At 35.2% G+C, this 18,792-nt stretch overlaps 1 protein-coding gene across 3 annotated transcripts in view; it reads right to left on the minus strand.

The window, feature by feature from the left end:
* The window catches only part of ATP7 (copper-transporting ATPase 1), a 185,973-nt gene that overhangs the window by 34,019 nt on the left and 133,162 nt on the right, over positions 1-18,792 (minus strand). For all 3 annotated transcript variants that reach the window (XM_090403124.1, XM_090403125.1, XM_090403126.1), the window contains 3 exons: positions 12,770-13,046; positions 8,369-8,515; positions 3,775-3,917 (listed from right to left, as the gene is read on the minus strand). In XM_090403124.1, coding sequence (XP_090259250.1) covers positions 3,775-3,917; positions 8,369-8,515; positions 12,770-13,046 — 567 coding nt within the window. The remainder of the gene's footprint in view (positions 1-3,774; positions 3,918-8,368; positions 8,516-12,769; positions 13,047-18,792) is intronic.

An 18,792-nucleotide genomic window follows, 5' to 3' on the forward strand; every position in this document is an offset into this window, starting at 1 on the left:
CCCAATGCATAAGTACCAAATAATGTAATTAATAATATTATTTATACATAATTATTATTTATCTGAGTCTAACTTTCATAAATACATAACACCTAAACACACAATTTGTAACGATATAACTAATAAATTGATGAAATAACAAAAATCGACTGCAACCTGAAATAAGGGAGCAACCTTCCCAAAAATTATGATCACTGTAAAGTGGAGTTTAGCTGAGAAAACATACAAACTTTTCATATTAATGAGTGAATACATACCTACAATCTAGAAAACACAGGACTGATAAGAGACCAACTGCGCTTCTCGCATTTCTTGCTTGCACTGACTCATACGCGACACTAGCTAGCGCTAGAACTAGCTCCAGTTGCCATATGATAAGTGGATCATGGACAGTTGCCTCGCATCCTAGTGGGAGTTAACACAACTAACGCAAACTCGAATTTATTCCTTTCAGAAAACGTTTATTATTTTCTTCCACTGTTTAAGTTCATTTATTTGCCACTGCTATTCATTATTATTTCTCGCGGAACCCCCGTTGAGAAACGCTGCTGTACAGTACAAAGAAGCAAACGTGAACACACAATAAATCAAAATAGGCCTACAGTATAGCCGTACAATCGACAGTATGAAAAAAAATACTGTATTGTAATAATAATAATAGTTAAAATAATAATTATTAAATAAAAATAATAGTACACAAGATAATAATATGCAATAAATAACTTTTTTTTTCCTTTCAAACCACAGTTTGGATTACTGGAGGGTTCAGACTAAAGAGGTTTGGATTAGTGAGATACCATTGTATATAATTTTTCTTGGTATCTTTAATCTAATGCCATAAAATTAAATTCACCAAGAGGAGGAAATTTGTAACCACTTCCCTTTCCTGGATGAAACAATAATAATGTAATGCGCTGATGGATATATAATGAATATATATCCAGATAAACATTGATAGAACAGTTGTAGAAAATATTTAAGGGAATTGAAATCATGATATTCAACCAGAAGTGCTCAATCATGGAGGTATAAAAGTTTTACAACAGTTATACTGGATAATCCTAAAATTATAGTCAGGAAGTTTTAGAAATTTCTTTGAAAAAATGCTCAGAATCACTTGAATAAGAACAAGCTGCTGGTTCGGGCCAAATATGGTATACAGATCAGATTTTAAGATAGTTATGAAATCATGGGGAACATATAAGTATATGTATGAGAGTGGTTCCATAAGTTTCTGGCCTGATTAACTTTTAGAGGTGACAGAAAGAAAACAACTGTGTCACTTTTCAACATAATTTCCTTTTACTTCAGCACGTTTCACTTCTTTGAATTAACATTTCTATGCCCTTGAAAAAATAGTCTGTACTTTTGTCTACCAAATGGCCTAAAACTGCATCTTTCACCTCATTGTCATCTGCAATTTTTCTTCCTCTAATGTCTTTCTTCAGTTTTGAGAAGAGGTAGTAGTAGTCACTGGGTGCTAGATCTGGGCTGTAGGGTGGGTGGTCAATCTCCTGCAGCCTTCACAACAATAGCCATATGGACTGGAGCATTGTCGTGAAGCAGGCAAATGCCATGACTCAGCATTCCTCATCTCTTCTCCTTCATACCACTGTGCAGTTTGTGCAGGAGTGAAGCATGATATTCTGCATTCACGGTGGCATTCCTTTCCTTGAAGTCAATCAAGAAAATTCACTAGCAATCCCAAAGATTGTTGCCATGATTTTCTTGGTGGATTGAGTGACCTTGGCTTTTCTCAGCAGTGTTTCACCTGGTTTGCACCACTCCATGGATTCCCTTTGGAAAGAGGATCATAATAAAGGACCATGGTTTCATCTCTGGTGACAACGGATTCCAGCACTTCTGATTCCCTTGGCAAAGCTCTAAAAACTCGTGGGAACAGGTCACATGATGCTCCTTCTGAATTGAAGAGAGAAGTCGAAGCATCCACCTTGCACTGACCTTCGTCATGTGAAGCTGCTCATGAATGATGCAAAAGGCAGTTGTTATAGAAAGTCCCAACCTTGCTGAGATTTCTTTGAGCTTCAGTCGTCTGTCATTGAGCAGTTCCTCCTCATCAAGATAGACATTTGATGGTAACCCTATACCCAGGAAATGATAAAAACCTGGTCCTGAATACCTATTTGTTCTAAACCCAACTTGTTCTTTCTCAAATTAATCTATAACAGTTGTTCTTAGTCTTATTCACTGTTTACTTCATTTAATAACTATTAAATTACTTTAATTTTAATAATTAATAATTATTAAAATTAATCTGTCTTTCAAATAGTCCAATACTTAGGCAACTCCAGTGCTAAAGGTTCTACTCTCCTATGCTCTCTGATCATTTTTAAGATTTTATGATTTCAGTAAGATAACTAATGAAGGAGGATTCGAGATCAACCATAACAACAGATTAGCTACTCTACTCTTTGCTAATGACCAAATAATCCTTGAAAGCAATGAAGATGAACTACAAAAATCATTATACAGTCTAAATAACCTGATAAAAACATATGGTATAGAAATATCAACTGATAAAATATAAGCCATAGCCTTCAAAAGGTGCTAACCCAATAAGAAGCAAAATAGTAATAAACAACAAAATAATAGAGCAAGTAAATACATTCAAATATTTAGGATGCACAATGTCATATGAAAATGAAGCAGATATAGAACCAAAACTATCAAACTTTTTAAAAGTAACAGGCATTATAAATAAAATTTTTACCAATTATGTACAAAACACACACAAATAAGAATCTATTATACAGTAGCTAAACCTACCTTACTTTATGGCAGTGAGCTATGGACAATAAAAAAAAGCAGATGAAAGAAGATTGAATCAGCTGAAATGAAATTTCTGCGCAGAACTGAAGGAGTCACAATAATAGACAAAATTACAAGTAACGAAATCAGAAATAAACTTGGAATTACAAACTCCCTAAATGAAACAGTTATTTGCTATAGAGAAAAATGGAAAGAACACATACTCAGAATGAATAGAAACAGAATACCTAAACAAATTCTAAATTACCACCAAAAAGGTACCCGATGCAGAGAAAGATCCTTAAAAAGATGGAATTGAGTCCAGAACAGGCCACTTGGCCTATAAGCCTGGAAAGGAAGAAGAAGAAGATGATTTCAGTATATTTAGCTCTTTTTAGGCTCTTATCAAATATATTCTCCTTGAAGAATATGCATTAAATAGGATCATAACAAATCTTGTGTTGAGGATCGTTGTCTATGCCCATTAAGCTATGATGCAAATACTACTCCCAAACACTTTGTTCAGTGCACATAGTTTGCTTGCTTGGCTGGAAAATATGTATTTTTATTATTTTCACTAAGAGTTTCAGCTGCCTTGGTGAAACCTTAAATGCTCATTCTTCTAATGTCACTGTGCTGTTAACTACAGCTAATAATCCACTAATGAAACACCCTTATTATTCACAATTTGCCACACTTACTTTTGACTGGTCATCAAAACTCATAAATAGAAATATCTTTTTCACACTTTTTTTTTTTTTTTTTTTTAGATCTGTTGATTTGTTATCAAGTATGTAATATGTTCAGTTGTTCAGGACAGAAATCAAATAAAGTGCTTTAACCAGTGTAACTTAGTAACAAAATACAGTTATTTAACTTTGCAGTCCTGACACAAAAAGGGGAAATTTTAATATTCTTTTAATAGCTACTGCTTAAATCAGATTTTTTCGGTGAAATCAGAGTTAGCCAATACAGGCTTCTCATTATTATGTAAAAATCTCTTACCTGTCGTGCAATTGCAGCTGCAGTTTTTTTATTATCACCGGTCAGCAGTATAACATCCATACCCATCTTCTTTAGCGTGTAAACAGTAATGTGGGCTTCAGGCTTTACAGTATCTGCCACTGCCATCATGCACATAAGAATTCCTGGGGAGGAGGAGGGGGGGGGGTGAGTAAAAAAATAATTGATCTTCATTCTAGAGCAATCACACAAAAGAACTCTAAACAAATACACACATTCACATAATTTATATTTACTCATAAGCAGTATGAGCTGTATCAGTGATTATGGACAGGAGTGTGCAGGAGTCATATATGAGAAGTTGGGTCAGCGGGACTTGTTATAAAAACAGAAATGAGCTAGTGTGTATGTTCACAAATGCTAGAAGTATTCAAAACAAGGAGAATGGAATTATAGCATTGATAGACTTCATTCATCCAAAACTGTTCATATAAGTGAGACATGGTTGAATGATGATGACATTCTGACAGGAATATAGATGGAAGGATATGTAGTCTTTTGTGAAGAAAGACAGAGCAAAAAGGGAGGAGGAAGAGTGTTATTGATGATTGCAGAGGAGTTGTATGGGTGGAGATGCAGGGAGCATATAGTGACAGTGGTTTTGAAGCAGTATGGTGTGAAGTGGAGATGGATTAGGATGAAATATTTAGTAGGGTGTTGCTACAGACCAGGTAATGTGGAAGGAAATGTTTTGGTAAATTAGTCTAGCTAATAAGAAACGGGTGATCATTATGGGTAATTTCAATTATGGTAATATAGACTGGAATGAAGAGAGAGAGAGAGAGAGAGAGAGTGTCTGAAACAAAAGAAAATGAATTTGAGTACCTTCATGTACCCTCTGTTGCACAAGATAGTACACAACAGAGGGTAAGTGAGGATCAAGGGTTTTGGATTTGATTTTCTCATCAGAAGATATTACTGTAAATGAAGTGTCACATCTTCCTCCAGTTGGTGAAAGTGACCATGAGGTGATCACTTCGGTAGTGGCCAGCCATATCAGGACTTTTTTTGAGAGAGGGTTATATGTGGGTGATTATGACAAACTCTGAGGCAGCTTGCAGTGATAGCATGGAATGAGGAATTGGATAGGAAGGAAATCGATGCTGCTTAGTGTATTTCAAAGGTCAGGAGATTAAATAAGGTTGGCATAAAATTGGATGACTGATGAGTTAAAGCATGCAATATGGAAGAAAACAGCATTGTGGGAATGGCACAGGATGAGTGGTGATAATCAGTTACATGAGGAGTACAAAGAACAAACAGGGAAGGTGAATGAATCACTTGGTAATGGTAGCAAAGTACAATATGAACAGCAGTTAGCAAATAAGGCTAAAAGAAATCCTAGGGAGTTTTTAGATATGTGGCTAAAAGAAGGAAGAATGATTATGGAAGGATGATGGTCGTCAGTGATAATTGTGATGTATTTAATGAGCAGTTCATCAAAGTATTCCATCCTTGTGATTTAAACATAATACAGAACTTGAGAACAGTAGGAATTGGGGAGGAAGCAATGATGGTGAGTCAGCAGGAGATACATGAGGAATTGAGTCAATTTTTCAAGTCAACAAGACCATGGGACGTATGATATATCAATGCATATCTTGAGGGAATGTTCCAGAGAATTAACAACTTTAACTTATATTGAGTCTTAGATTAGCTGAAGTTCTAAAGGAGTAGAAAGATGACAATATTATTCTGCTTCATAAAGGGAGTAACAAGACTAAGGCTTTGAATTATAGATTAATCAGCTTCTCTGGAGTTGTGGTTAAGGTGTTGCTAGAAGAAGGAAAAGGAGGTCAAGGAGAAGCTAGTGAGGACAATTCAGAAATGTGCTGACAGAAACAGAATTCTCTTTAATGGACAGCATGGGTTTGCTAAAGGAAGATGATTATTTTAACAATCTGCTTACTTATTATAACAAGGTGTCAATGGGGCATTATATCAAGCAATACTTAGTCTTTATTTGAGTTGTAAGTCAGCAATTAGAATTGATGGAAGTACAGGAAGATGGTTTAATGTTAAATCTGGTGTGAGACAAGGATGTACATTATCCACTCTGTTATTCATTATCTATATGGATCACATTATGAAGGAAAGTGGTATTAAACGTGATATCAAAATTGGAGATGTTAAAGTCAGCTCTTTGCTTTATGCAGACGATGTTATACTTATCAATAAATTCGCTACGAGTCTGCAAGATTCCTTGACTAAATTTAATAACTGTTGTAATAGATATGGTATGAAGGTCAGCAATAAAAAGACAAAGACAATGAAAATAGGCAGAATCGTTGAAAATGTCAACTGCATTGTGAATGGAGCACCTGTGGAACAAGTAAAACATTTCACCTACTTAGGCACGATTTTTAGTGAAGATGGTAAATTAAATTAAATATGGAAATAGACAACAGAATCAATAAAGCTGGTATAGTAGGAAGTCAATTGAATAAATTAATATGGAATAAGAGAGAAATTAGTCGGAACACTAAATTAGCTGTATACAAGACAGTGTTCAAACCAGTTTTAACTTATGGATCTGAGAGGTCAGAAGTAAAACACTTGACCAAAGACTAGAGACCGCATATATGAGAGTCCTGAGAAAGATTAGAGGCGTGAACAGATGGCATCAATGGCAATATCATATTAAAAACGAGGCTATTAAGAAAGAACTTGACATTGTCAGCATTCAGGAATGCGTTAGCAGGTTAGCAGAGCTAATCTCAGGTGGTATGGTCATTCAAACAGAATGGGCGAGGAAAGATTGGCAAAACAAGTGTTCTCTGCCAGGTTGGCAGCAAAACGACCCAGAGGAAAACCAAGATATAGGTGGATTGATGCGGTACAAAGTGCCTTAGACGACAGAAATATAAGATCTGATAATATTGGAGTCTTGACAAGTAACAGACTGATCTGGAGGAAAATTGTATATAGGAAGTTAGTAATGATGTAAATTTTTCATGTAGTACTATCATATCCTGTACACCCCTTGAGGGTACATGGCAGGAATTTGATAATGATGATGATGACAAATACATTGGATAAAGGGGATGCATACAGTAGTATATTTAGATTGCCACATGATAAACTAGTAGTTAAATTGAAACAGATATGGTTGGATAAGAGATTAGTGTGCTGGATTGGAGATTGTCTCTGAGAGGTATGAGCATAGTTGTGTATGAGGGAGTGATATTGCAGAAGAAAAAGTCACTAATGGTGTGCCCCAAGGGTATGTTTTAGGCCACTGTTGTTTAATTTGTATGTAAATGACATCGGAAAGGGCTTAAATGGCATACAGTTGTTTCTCGATGCAAAGTTGGGGGAAAGTTATGAGAAGTAGAGCAGATGTTTGAGCTTTGCAAGAGGGCCTAAATAGATCATTTGAATGGGTGAGTGTGTAGGGATGTCAGTTTAATGCAGCAAAGTGTAAGGTTTTAAAATTTGGGAAGTGAAGATTGGATGTAGAGCATAAGATTGGTGAGGATGTCTTAGAGGAGGTGGAGGAGATGAAAGATCTAGGGGGAGGTCGTGGTGAATAGAGACTTGAAATTTCATGGACGTTTTGCTAAAATTGTGAGGACAACACTGCGGATTATGGAAATGAGTCAGATCTTGTGGCCTTTCGTTTGTGAATCGATATATAAAGATATATAAAAAATCCTCCATCTCCCCATTCTTTTTGCTATAGTCAATAAAATTTGGAGATTTTTTTCATTCATGTCAATATGAACTCAATTTATGCTTTTGTCAGTATAGAAGTCTAAATGAAGATCAGTAATGTCCTTGAGTTAAAATATGAAATTCTTTATTAAAGTAATACAATATGAAATTATAAGAGGACAAAAGAAAATAATTTAGTCCTTACCTAATTACGATGTAAAATACTTCACAATTGACAGCCGCTTGAACCTCCTCATTGCATGAGGGGAGGAGATAAATTAAGGCCCAACTAATGTGCAGCTGGTAAAGGGGAAGAGGGAGGGGAGTGATGATAGCCAGCTGAATGTCAGTACTTCTTGGATATTTATTTCTGGGGAAATGGAGTGGAAGAGTCTGTTTTAATTTATTATAGCAAACTTTAAAGACTATTACAAACTATTCTCTGTCTTTACAGGTGCAGTATAGAGAGAGCATCTGTTGCATAACGGGATGAAAAAGTAATAAGATGTGATATGTCTTGTTGTTACTATTACTATTTTAAACTGTGTTCAAAAAACATTTTTTGTCACATTTTTCAGGAATGAAAACTTGAGTTTTAACTTAAGAAAATTCTTTTGGCCTCCTCTGCCTAAAACTGATAAACTGTGTACTGGAAAAAAGATTAAGGAAAAACTTCCAATCCTTGATAGAAGAATTCCATTTTCAATCTTTCCACTCAAATCCATAATGTGTCACATAACTAGAGTAAGACCAGTTAAGTATGCTGTTTAAGTTCATAGATATTTGAGTAAGATTAAGTTTTTTAGATGTGTGTATGTGTGTGTGTGCGCGCGTGCACGCACGGGCATGTTTTAACAAATATTCAAAATATCATCATTGTGCATACATTTCAAACCAAATGAATAAAATTTTAATTACATACCATCTACAGAACATAATACAGCAGTTTGACCTTTTTCTTCATGGTCTTTCATTAATGCATCAATGTCTTCATTTACATCTAAGCCATTCCTATTCATCCATTCACGGTTACCAACCAATACTTGATAAACATGACTTTCTGTCTGACCTACATTTAGAGAAAAAAAAATAACAAAATATACAATTGATAGCTACTTGATTAGAACATTTCTATATTATATAAAATTCTACAGAACAAACACTTGGTAATAGTTTAAGGTATTTTTAAATAAAGAATGGCTAAAAACCCAATTTTCATGAAAACAGATGAACGTTGTTTGATTGTGAGTGTAAATGTATTATTATTATTCCATAGGAACCTCCATGGTGTCCAAGAGACATCTGTTTCGTACTTCATACTAGTCCTTGAACTTACTGGCCAAAGAACACTCAACAGATTCTGACTGCAACTTCCATTCATTCACCACTCTCAAAGTGCAAAATCTACTCCTCACACCCTTGTTAGCCACATTCTTACTTAGTGGAATGACAACTTGTTCTGTCTTCCTAACTGTAGCAACTGTTGCTGCTAGTTGCTGTAAGTAACTGTTGAAATATTTCCTCTGCATCAATCCTATAAAATCCTTTTAGTGACTTAACTGTTTCTATTATATCCTCTCCTCCATTTATCAACCAAATTCTACAACCCACAAACCATCAATTTATCATCACAGGGAGCATTCCATTCATCATCTTGTTTGCTTACTAAGGGATTCACTTCACCACTTTCTCATCCCCAAGAACCCAGGTAACCAGAATGGATGGAGTATAGTAATCCAGATGTGACAGTGTCACAGCCTTATAAAGAGGAATTTAATCCTTTATCCAAGTGTAAGCAAAACAAAGTTTCTGTGTGAAGAATCCTCATGACTGGGCTACTTATATATAGAGACTAATGACTTCATATCAGCAATGCACACATCCTTAGAGACATGTATAATGCTACGCATTATGGGAAAGGCCACTACCCAGACCAGTTTCGACCTTTATTGAGGTCTCATCAGTGGAAGCCAGACCCAGAAGTGAAAGATTGAATACAGAAGTCATATTTCCATATATAAGTAGTCAAAAGGTATCATACCTTTTTATTAAAATACTCCGGATTAGAGATATATGTTGAAAGTGTTTTACACTTAGTTATACTATAAATTAAATACTATAAATCCTTTATCCAAGCGTAAGCAAACAAAGTTTGCACATTAAGCATCTTCACAACTGAGCTACTTGTATATAGAGACTAATGACTTCACTTCTGAGTCTGGCTCCCATGATGAGACCTCCAATAAAGAGCAAAAGTAGTCTGGGTAGTAGCCCTACCTATAATGCATAGCATTATACATGTCTGTAAGGATACATGCATTGCATTATGAAATACTAAGGCAACTGATGTGAAGTCATTAGTCTCTCTATACAAGTAGCCTAGTCGTGAAGTCGTGTGGTGAGGTTGTCTGCAAGGATAGAAAAATCGGAACTCCATAGTGGACACAGGAAGTTAAAAAGGCAGTGAAGGAAAAGAAGAAAGCATATCAAAAGTTCCTGGCAAATAAGTCAGCTTGTGCTCTTAGAGAATACAGAGACAAATGTAAGAAAGCTAAACACTGTGTAAAACTAGCTAAACAAAAGTCATGGGAGGACTTTGGCAAGAACATGGAAAATAAATATCAAGAAGGTGGTAAGATGGTCGAAACTAGTCTGGGTAGTGGCCCTTCCCTTAATGCATAACATTATACATATCCGCAAAGAGATGTGATGTGCATTATGGGAGATACTGAGATAGGAGTGTTGGTAGCTTGCTCCACCTTTGCAAGGAGTTGCCCAGTGTTGTACCACTTTACCCCAGTCCTGAAGATACTTTTAGGCGCAAACTTTGTTTGCACACACTTGGATAAAGAATTAAACTAAATTTATTAAAGGTGGTAAGATATTCTGGAGGTTGTTGAAGAAGCTTAGAGATGGAGGAAAGAGTGCTGTAAAAGGAGTTAGAGATGATAAAGGTGACATGAAAATGGGAGAAAAAGATATCATTGAAGTATGGAGTAATTACTTTGAAAAACTGCTAAATGAAACAAGCAATGATGACAACACAGTGGTAAAAAACACTGACCAGGCATGCAGTCAGGAATACATATCCATACTTGAAGTAGAAAAAGCCATCAAAGGCTTGAAATGTGGAAAGGCAGCAGGAGTAGATGATATTCGACTCAGAAATGCTGAAGTATGGTGGTATAAAAGTCTTACAGTAGCTGCACTGCATAGTTCAGAAGGCCTGGAGACAGAGGGACGAATTCCTGATGATTGGAGTAGAGCTCTAATAGTACCCATATATAAAAAGGGAAATAAAACTGAATGTGAGAATTACAGAGGTATTTCCCTACTGAGTGTTCCAGGCAAAATTTATGCCAGTATACTTGAGAAAAGGTTGAGAAGAATTGTGGAAGAAAAACTTGGTGAAGAACAAGCTGGATTCAGGCCAAATAGAGGCTGTCAGGGTCAGATCTTCACTTTACGACAATTAGTTGAGAAAGCATGGGAATATAACAAAGATCTGTATTTAAGCTTTGTTGATCTGGAAAAGGTATACGACAAGGTGCCAAGAGAGAAGCTATTCAATACACTGCAGTTATATGGTGTCAATGGGGCATTATATCAAGCAATACTTAGTCTTTATTTGAGTTGCAAGTCAGCAGTTAGAATTGAAGGAAGTACAGGAAGATGGTTTAATGTTAAATCTGGTGTGAGACAAGGGTGTACATTATCCCCTCTGTTATTCATTATCTATATGGATCACAATATGAAGAAAAGTGGTATTAAACATGATATCAGAATTAGAGATGTTAATGTCAGCTCTTTGCTTTATGTGGACAATGTTATACTACTAAATCAGCTACAAGTTTACATGATTCCCAGACTAAATTGAATAACTGTTGTAATAGATATGGTATGAAGGTCAGCAATAAAAAGACAAAGACAATGAAAATAGGTAGAATCATTGAAAATGTCGACTGTGTTTTGAATGGGGAACCTGTGGAACAAGTAAAACATTTCACCTACTTAGGCATGATTTTTAGTGAAGATAGTAAATTAAATATGGAAATAGACAACAGAATCAACAAAGCTGGTATAGTAGGAAGTCAAATGAATAAATTCATATGGAATAAGAGAGAAATTAGTCAGAACACTAAATTAGCTGTATACAAGACAGTGTTCAAACCAGTTTTAACTTATGGATCTGAGAGGTCAGAAGTAAAACACTTGACCAAAGACTAGAGACCGCATATATGAGAGTCCTGAGAAAGATTAGGGGCGTGAACAGATGGCATCAATGGCAATATCATATTAAAAACGAGAATATTAGGAAAGAACTTGACATTGTCAGCATCCAGGAATGCATTAGCAGAGCTAATCTCAGGTGGTATGGTCACTTGAACAGAATGGGCAAGGAAAGATTAGCAAAACAAGTGTTCTCTGTCAGGTTGGCAGGAAAACGACCCAGAGGAAGACCAAGATATAGGTGGATTGATACGGTACAAAGACGATAGACAATAGACCTTAGACCTTAGACGATAGAAATATAAGATCTGATAATGTTGGGGTCTTGACAAGTAACAGACTGATTTGGAGGAAAATTGTAGATACGAAGTTAGTAATGATGTAAATTTTTCATGTAGTACTGTCATATCCTGTATACCCCCCTCGAGGGTACATGTCAGGAATTTGATGATGGTGAATTTTGAACAGAGAGGGAGAGTTGCTTGCAAGAGAGGAAAGTGATTTGGATAAATATTTGGTTAGTTTGTAGGTGAGACCACCTATGTCGTTTTCTACTATTCAATGAAGGGGGGGGGGGGGGGTATTATGTTTGTGAAGTTTAGGGATCCCATATATCGGGGATAGTTTGACATGATAAGGTTTAAATTTTTTGGTAATTTCTTTGGGCCAAGATGTAATATTTAATAATTAAATCTCTTTTTTTTTTTTCCTTTTAGGATTTTGTAGGACCCCATTCTATGATCTTATAAGTAGAGAAGTTTTTAAGAAGATGATTGATTTTTTGCTGTTATCTGCTTGGTTCACTTACTAATTACTTCACTATTCAGTATATGTCAGATACATCGAATGTATCTTTGAAAGAATCAAATTTCCTTTCAATTTGCATTTACTAGTTTTTATGTCTCCGTGAACGCCTTGAAAAAGCCAGACAGTTTGCTGGCGAAACTGGTAGGCTCTACTGTAGTTTTGTTTTTCGTAAATGGTCAGTAATTAATAAATAAGTTTGTATTTGAACCTTACACGTTTCTTATTAATTATCAATTTCTTAAAAATTATGATTATTAATGCAAATTGTGATTATATTAAACCTTACCTGTTTCACCTAAACTCTGTAACAAACTATTTGCAAGATTCAAAGCAATATTATGCTGGTTATTTCCTATGGTTCCTCTGTCCACCAGTACATTACAAACAGGATCTTCTTTGGATTTTTCTGACTGAATAAAACCTTTGTTTCGGGCATTAACCAATTTTTCAACATCCTCAGAAATATTTAACATATGATCTATTTTCAGTACCTTACAGCGAAGGCCACAACCAGGGACTGCAGAAAAATCTTCACATCTTCCAAATGTTTCTGTTTTGAGAGTCTAAATTGTGGTTGTGGAGTGGGGAGCGAATAAAAAAAAAAGCATCAATTTCAGAGAGAGTAAGAATTGGTTTGATTTTTTAAGTGTTTAAGCTACATATTTAGTTATAATAATTAATTACTAAAACGTATGTCTTATCACTGAAAGGCAACTTTTTACTGAAGCTCTTTCCTTACATGTTTGTCATGAAATTTTAAGTTTAGAGATGTTTTTCATTGTCAAGAAGATTACCTCAATTTGTTACATTGCACGCATGCATGCATGCACGTGAACACACACACACACACACACACACGTATGTATGTATAAACTAATGCAATTTTTCACTTGAAAGCATATATGGCAATTAATTTAGTTTCACTAGTAAACCAAACTTTTGCCAACATAAGCATTATTTTTTGTAATGACTGCCAAGCCAGCAGGTATCCTCCAAGACTATTTCTATTACATTTGTAAAGACAGAGAAAAATCTCTCACCAAAATTAAACTTAATACATTTAACTTTTATGACAAATGCACACTTAACTGCTTAACCACACTACCGGCCAAGACGTCTATAGACGTCCAGATTATCATGGATGCGAAGTGCATATTAAAATTGTAATACCATTGATATTATATTGAAATATATGATGGATATATGATGATATATTGAAATATATGATGGATATATGATGATATATTGAAATATATGATGGATACAAAGCATATGAGGATGCGTATTTGATCCATAATGGCCAGTAAGGTGGTTAATGGCTTAATCGAGAATTTACTGAATACAATAATTTGCAGCTGTGTTTTCTTTACTGATCACTCTTTATTTAGAGATTAAGGAAATCAGTAGTAGAATCACCTCATATGAATGTGCTATTACTGCAATGGATAGCAATCATTTCAGTTTTGTGGTTTAAACTAGTCTCAAAATTTTCATTAAGAAAGAATGGTGGTGGTGGTGTTATCAATGGATAATAATTAAGTCTTATGGAAACTCGGTAAAGCAGCAGTTTCCAAATTGCGGTCCATGGTCCAGTACTGGTTCTTAGAAAAAAATTACCAATCCTAAGAAAATATAAAATTTGAAATGTAGCACTTGAATTGATGATAGAGAAAATCAATTATAAATGATCAAAAAGCTATAAGGAAAATTAAAGAACAAAAATGTGTTAATTATTGTTTGTTTAGTCAAGTTTAATAACATGTGCATACACAGAAAATACACACTCAGTTGAGCCCACTGCCTAACAGATTGTACAAATCTACTTATTTAATTCATCATACATCTATATGCATAAATACATGGGACACAAAAAAATTCTCCTGGAAAAAAAAAATCTTCATGTATAGTTGGAATGTCATGATAAAAATATATACTGACAACAGTTAGGCTAAAATTTAATGGAATGACTACAGCACAAAGAGAAATAATTAAACAGCAGGTTTAATCAAAGTTTAATCAAATTTAATTAAAACCTAAAGTCCTATGAGAGGCATCCTCTATAGGTGCTGTTAACTAACTAGCCTTAGTTGTTGGGGGAAGACCTAAGAATTAAAGTTTCCCAAATACTGAAAAGTTTAACATAACCATATTTATTAAGATTAGGCTGGGATTTTTTTTTAAAAAAATCTGCTGCTGATTCTAAAGTCTTTCGATTTTGTACTTGCTGTGATGAAGCATAATAGTTTGATTCTATCTGATCCTGTGCAAGGTATCCAAAGTCATGGTCAGCTAGACTTGACTGATTATAATAGTAGCAGTGGATGTATCTTTTTTTTTTTCTGTTTGTCTAGGTTGCTGTCAGCAGATCTCCCAGCTTGATCATGTTAGATTTTGAATGAAGAGTTTTCATTCTAGAAAATTGTCATTCAGGATTTAACAAGTATAATAAATCTACAAAGAAATGCTTGTGCTTAAATAAAGAAGATTGTAAAAGGTGCTATAAATTGGATACCTATTATGGAATTTATTTAATCTAAGTAATATGATCTGTCTTGTAAACTGTAACAATTAAGAGGTATTCTATATGAAATATTTGTTGCAAGATAAAATCAAAAGTTCACAGTCCGCTGACGAAACTTTCAGGTGAACGCTTGACCTAAGGCAGTGGCACTTGCATGGAGAACAGCGCACTCTCATATTTCTTGGAAGACGCGGAGGAGAGGATCGTCCCGTGTGCACAAGGAGACGTGGCACAGGGGGACTGTCCCGCATGAAAAAACGTAGCAGTAAAGAGGGCGCCAAAGATGCAAGATAAAAGGAGTCTGCTCCCCTTCAAAAAGGCTTTTTTTTCGTTCTTCGTGGATGTCGGATCTCTCTCTCTCTCACCTCTTCATGGAGTCTGGACCACCTTCGGTAGTTTGATGTCGACAACAGTCATTCCAGAGTCCTGGCTTGGTACGTTTTCGGAAAGGAATAACTGAGTACGGCAGTTGAGTCGACAATGCAGACGACGACAAATGGCAACGGAATGAGTCAAGAGCGGGCACAACAACAACAGCCTTTCGAGATAGCCAGATCGAAGGACTGCCATGAGTGACTGTGGGTCAAAGCCAGATTGGGATGTTCTAGTAACATTAGAGGAAGAAGGACCAAGCAGTGCAAGCTGAATTAAGAACTAAGTAACGGATCTGTTGAACATCCTGAATATTGGTAATGCACAGCTTTTAGTTTTCCTTTTGAAGAGAAGAATTGTTGTAAGATAGTGTGCAAGGACATTTAGTGCAGAACTCTTAAGTGATTATTGTAGATAGCAACTGCATAACTCCAATGAAAGTTTCTTTAGAGAATGTTAAATAGATGCATTGTGTCAATAATGTTACGTGAAGTGATTAACGAAATTAAGTAGAATAATTGTGTGGATGCAAATTTTGTCAGTATATTGTATAGAGGGAATGTTTAACCTTTTAGAGAAAGAGCGAGCTCATGATAGAATCCAGTCGAGTGGATCCTTAGGAAAGCAGAGAAGGTAAGCCAGTTTCAGCTTGGAGAGCCATTAGCTATCTCCAAACTGAACTCTTCTATTCTGAACCCAGGACTTTAGCGTATTCTCTTTGATATTTCTGACAAATCTACCAGCAAAGAATTTCAGACAATAAAGGATAAACACATTACAAAACATAAGAATCTGCGCAGTTCTTCTTATGATTTTAGTTTGATTATTCTCAGCTGCAGAATTAGTTGTCTTTAACCTTTCATCAAAAAGAAACGGTTCTTAGTATCCCTATAGCCTTGGTCACAACTTTGCAGTAGAAATCATACAAGATGTTAGCTATGTCGAGTTGAATGTTGCCAACATCAGACTCAACTTAGATAACATCTTATCACAAGTGTCACCACCCAAAAGAAATCTCTCCAATAGCCAGCTCCACTATGTAAACTCTGCAAAGACAACAAATAATTACTAGAGCTGACAACAGTCACATTACTGTTCTCCTCAATTCCAGTAATTATAATCAAAAAATGAATGCTCTGCTCAGAGATCATACTACTTATAAACCACTAGAATTGTGATTCCACCAAGTCTCAGAAAAAAATGTTAAAAAGGCTTTCAAAAAAAATGTCACATCTTGCCTCCTGAAAAGTTAAAAAACTCAAACCTTTTATTCCCCCTCCCCCAGATATACAGATTGCCCAAAATTCATAAACCTGATTATCATCTCTATCTGATAATAGATGCTGCTGACCCCCTCTCCTTTAAATTAGCCAAGCAGTTAACTAATTACTTAATTCCACTTACTTGACACATTTCATTTTATATAAAAAGTTTCACGCATTCTAAATCTTTAATTCAAAATTTATATCATGGTGAGCTTTGATCACTTCCTTATTTACAAATATATTCCTTTCTGACACTTTAAATTTACTGTCTTTCCCTGCAACATTACTGATCTCTTTAATTTTGCCATCCAAAATGTTACTTCTCTTGGAAGGACACCTTATTTAACCAGAAGGTATGGGCTCTCCTATCCTCTAGCCCAGTGATGGCAAACCTTTTTACCCAGGTGTGTCAAACATCTTTTTTTTTTTTTTTTTTAAATATTGACGTTGTTGATGTGCCACTTGCATACAAGCATTATAAATTTAACTGCAAAATCATTGATGGTGACGTATACATATCATATTAGGCTATTTATATAAATTTAACTACATAATCATAGATGGTGACTTATACATATCATATTAGGCTATTTATTTAATAGGACATTGATATAAAATCTATGAATTCATATTATACAATTAATTTAATAAAGTGAAATTACAAACTTACATTACATTTAATGACTTTTCTGTTGCTGAGTACTGGAAGAAAGTTACTTTATAGAAGGGCTATAGTGTGTACATTTTAATGCTACACAGGCAGCACTCATATTATTGCTCAATCTATTTCTCCCTTTCGATTTGATATTATTTAAGGCAGAAAAAACACTGTGTAAAACTAGCTAAACAAAAGTCATGGAAGGACTTTGGCAAGAATATAGAAAATAAATATCAAGAAGGCGGCAAAATATTCTGGAGGTTGTTGAAGAAGCTTAGGAATGGAGGAAAGAGTGCTGTAAAAAGGAGTTAGAGATGATAAAGGTGACATGAAAATGGGAGAAAAAGATATCCTTGAAGTATGGAGTAATTACTTTGAAACACTGCTAAATGAAACAAGCAGTGATGACAGCACAGTGGTAAAAAACACTGACCAGGCATGCAGTCAGGAATACATATCCATACTTGAAGTAGAAAAAGCCATCAAGGCTTGAAATGTGGCAAGGCAGCAGGGGTAGATGATATTCAACCTGAAATGCTGAAGTATGATGGTATAAGAGTCTTACAGTGGCTGCACTGCATAGTTCAGAAAGCCTGAACAGAGGGACGAATTCCCGATGATTGGAGTAGAGCTCTCATAGTACCCATATATAAAAAGGGAAATAAAACTGAATGTGAGAATTACAGAGGTATTTCCCTACTGAGTGTTCCTGGCAAGATCTATGCAAGTATACTTGAGAAACAGTTGAGAAGAATTGTGGAAGAAAAACTTGATGAAGAACAAGCTGGATTCAGGCCAAATAGAGGCTGTCAGGATCAGATCTTCACTTTATGACAAATAGTCGAGAAAGCATGGGAATATAACAAAGATCTGTGTTTAAGTTTTGTCGATTTGGAAAAGGCATATGACAAAGTGCCAAGAGAGAAGCTATTCAAAACGCTGCAGTTATATGGTGTCAATGGGGCATTATATCAAGCAATACTTAAGTCTTTATTTGAGTTGTAAGTCAGCAGTTAGAATTGAAGGAAATACAGGAAGATGGTTTAATGTTAAATCTGGTGTGAGACAAGGATGTACATTATCCTCTCTGTTATTCATTATCTATATGGATCACATTATGAAGGAAAGTGGTATTAAACATGATATCAAAATTGGAGATGTTAATGTGCTCTTTGTTTTATGCGGATGATGTTATACTTCTAAATAAATCTGCTACAAGTCTGCAAGATTCTCTGACTAAATTGAATAACTATTGTAATAGATATGGTATGAAGGTCAGCAATAAAAAGACAAAGACAATGAAAATAGGAAGAATCATTGAAAATGTCAACTGTGTTGTGAATGGAGAACCTGTGGAACAAGTGAAACATTTCAGCTACTTAGGCACGATTTTTACTGAAGATGGTAAATTAAATATAGAAATAGACAACAGAATCAGCAAAGCTGGTATGGTAGGAAGTCAATTGAATAAATTAATATGGAATAAGAGAGAA

This window comes from Typopeltis vanoorti, chromosome 13 (genome assembly GCF_054136105.1).
Source record: "Typopeltis vanoorti isolate ZY-2024b chromosome 13, IOZ_Tvanoo_1.0, whole genome shotgun sequence".
NCBI classification, from domain to species: domain Eukaryota; kingdom Metazoa; phylum Arthropoda; class Arachnida; order Uropygi; family Thelyphonidae; genus Typopeltis; species Typopeltis vanoorti.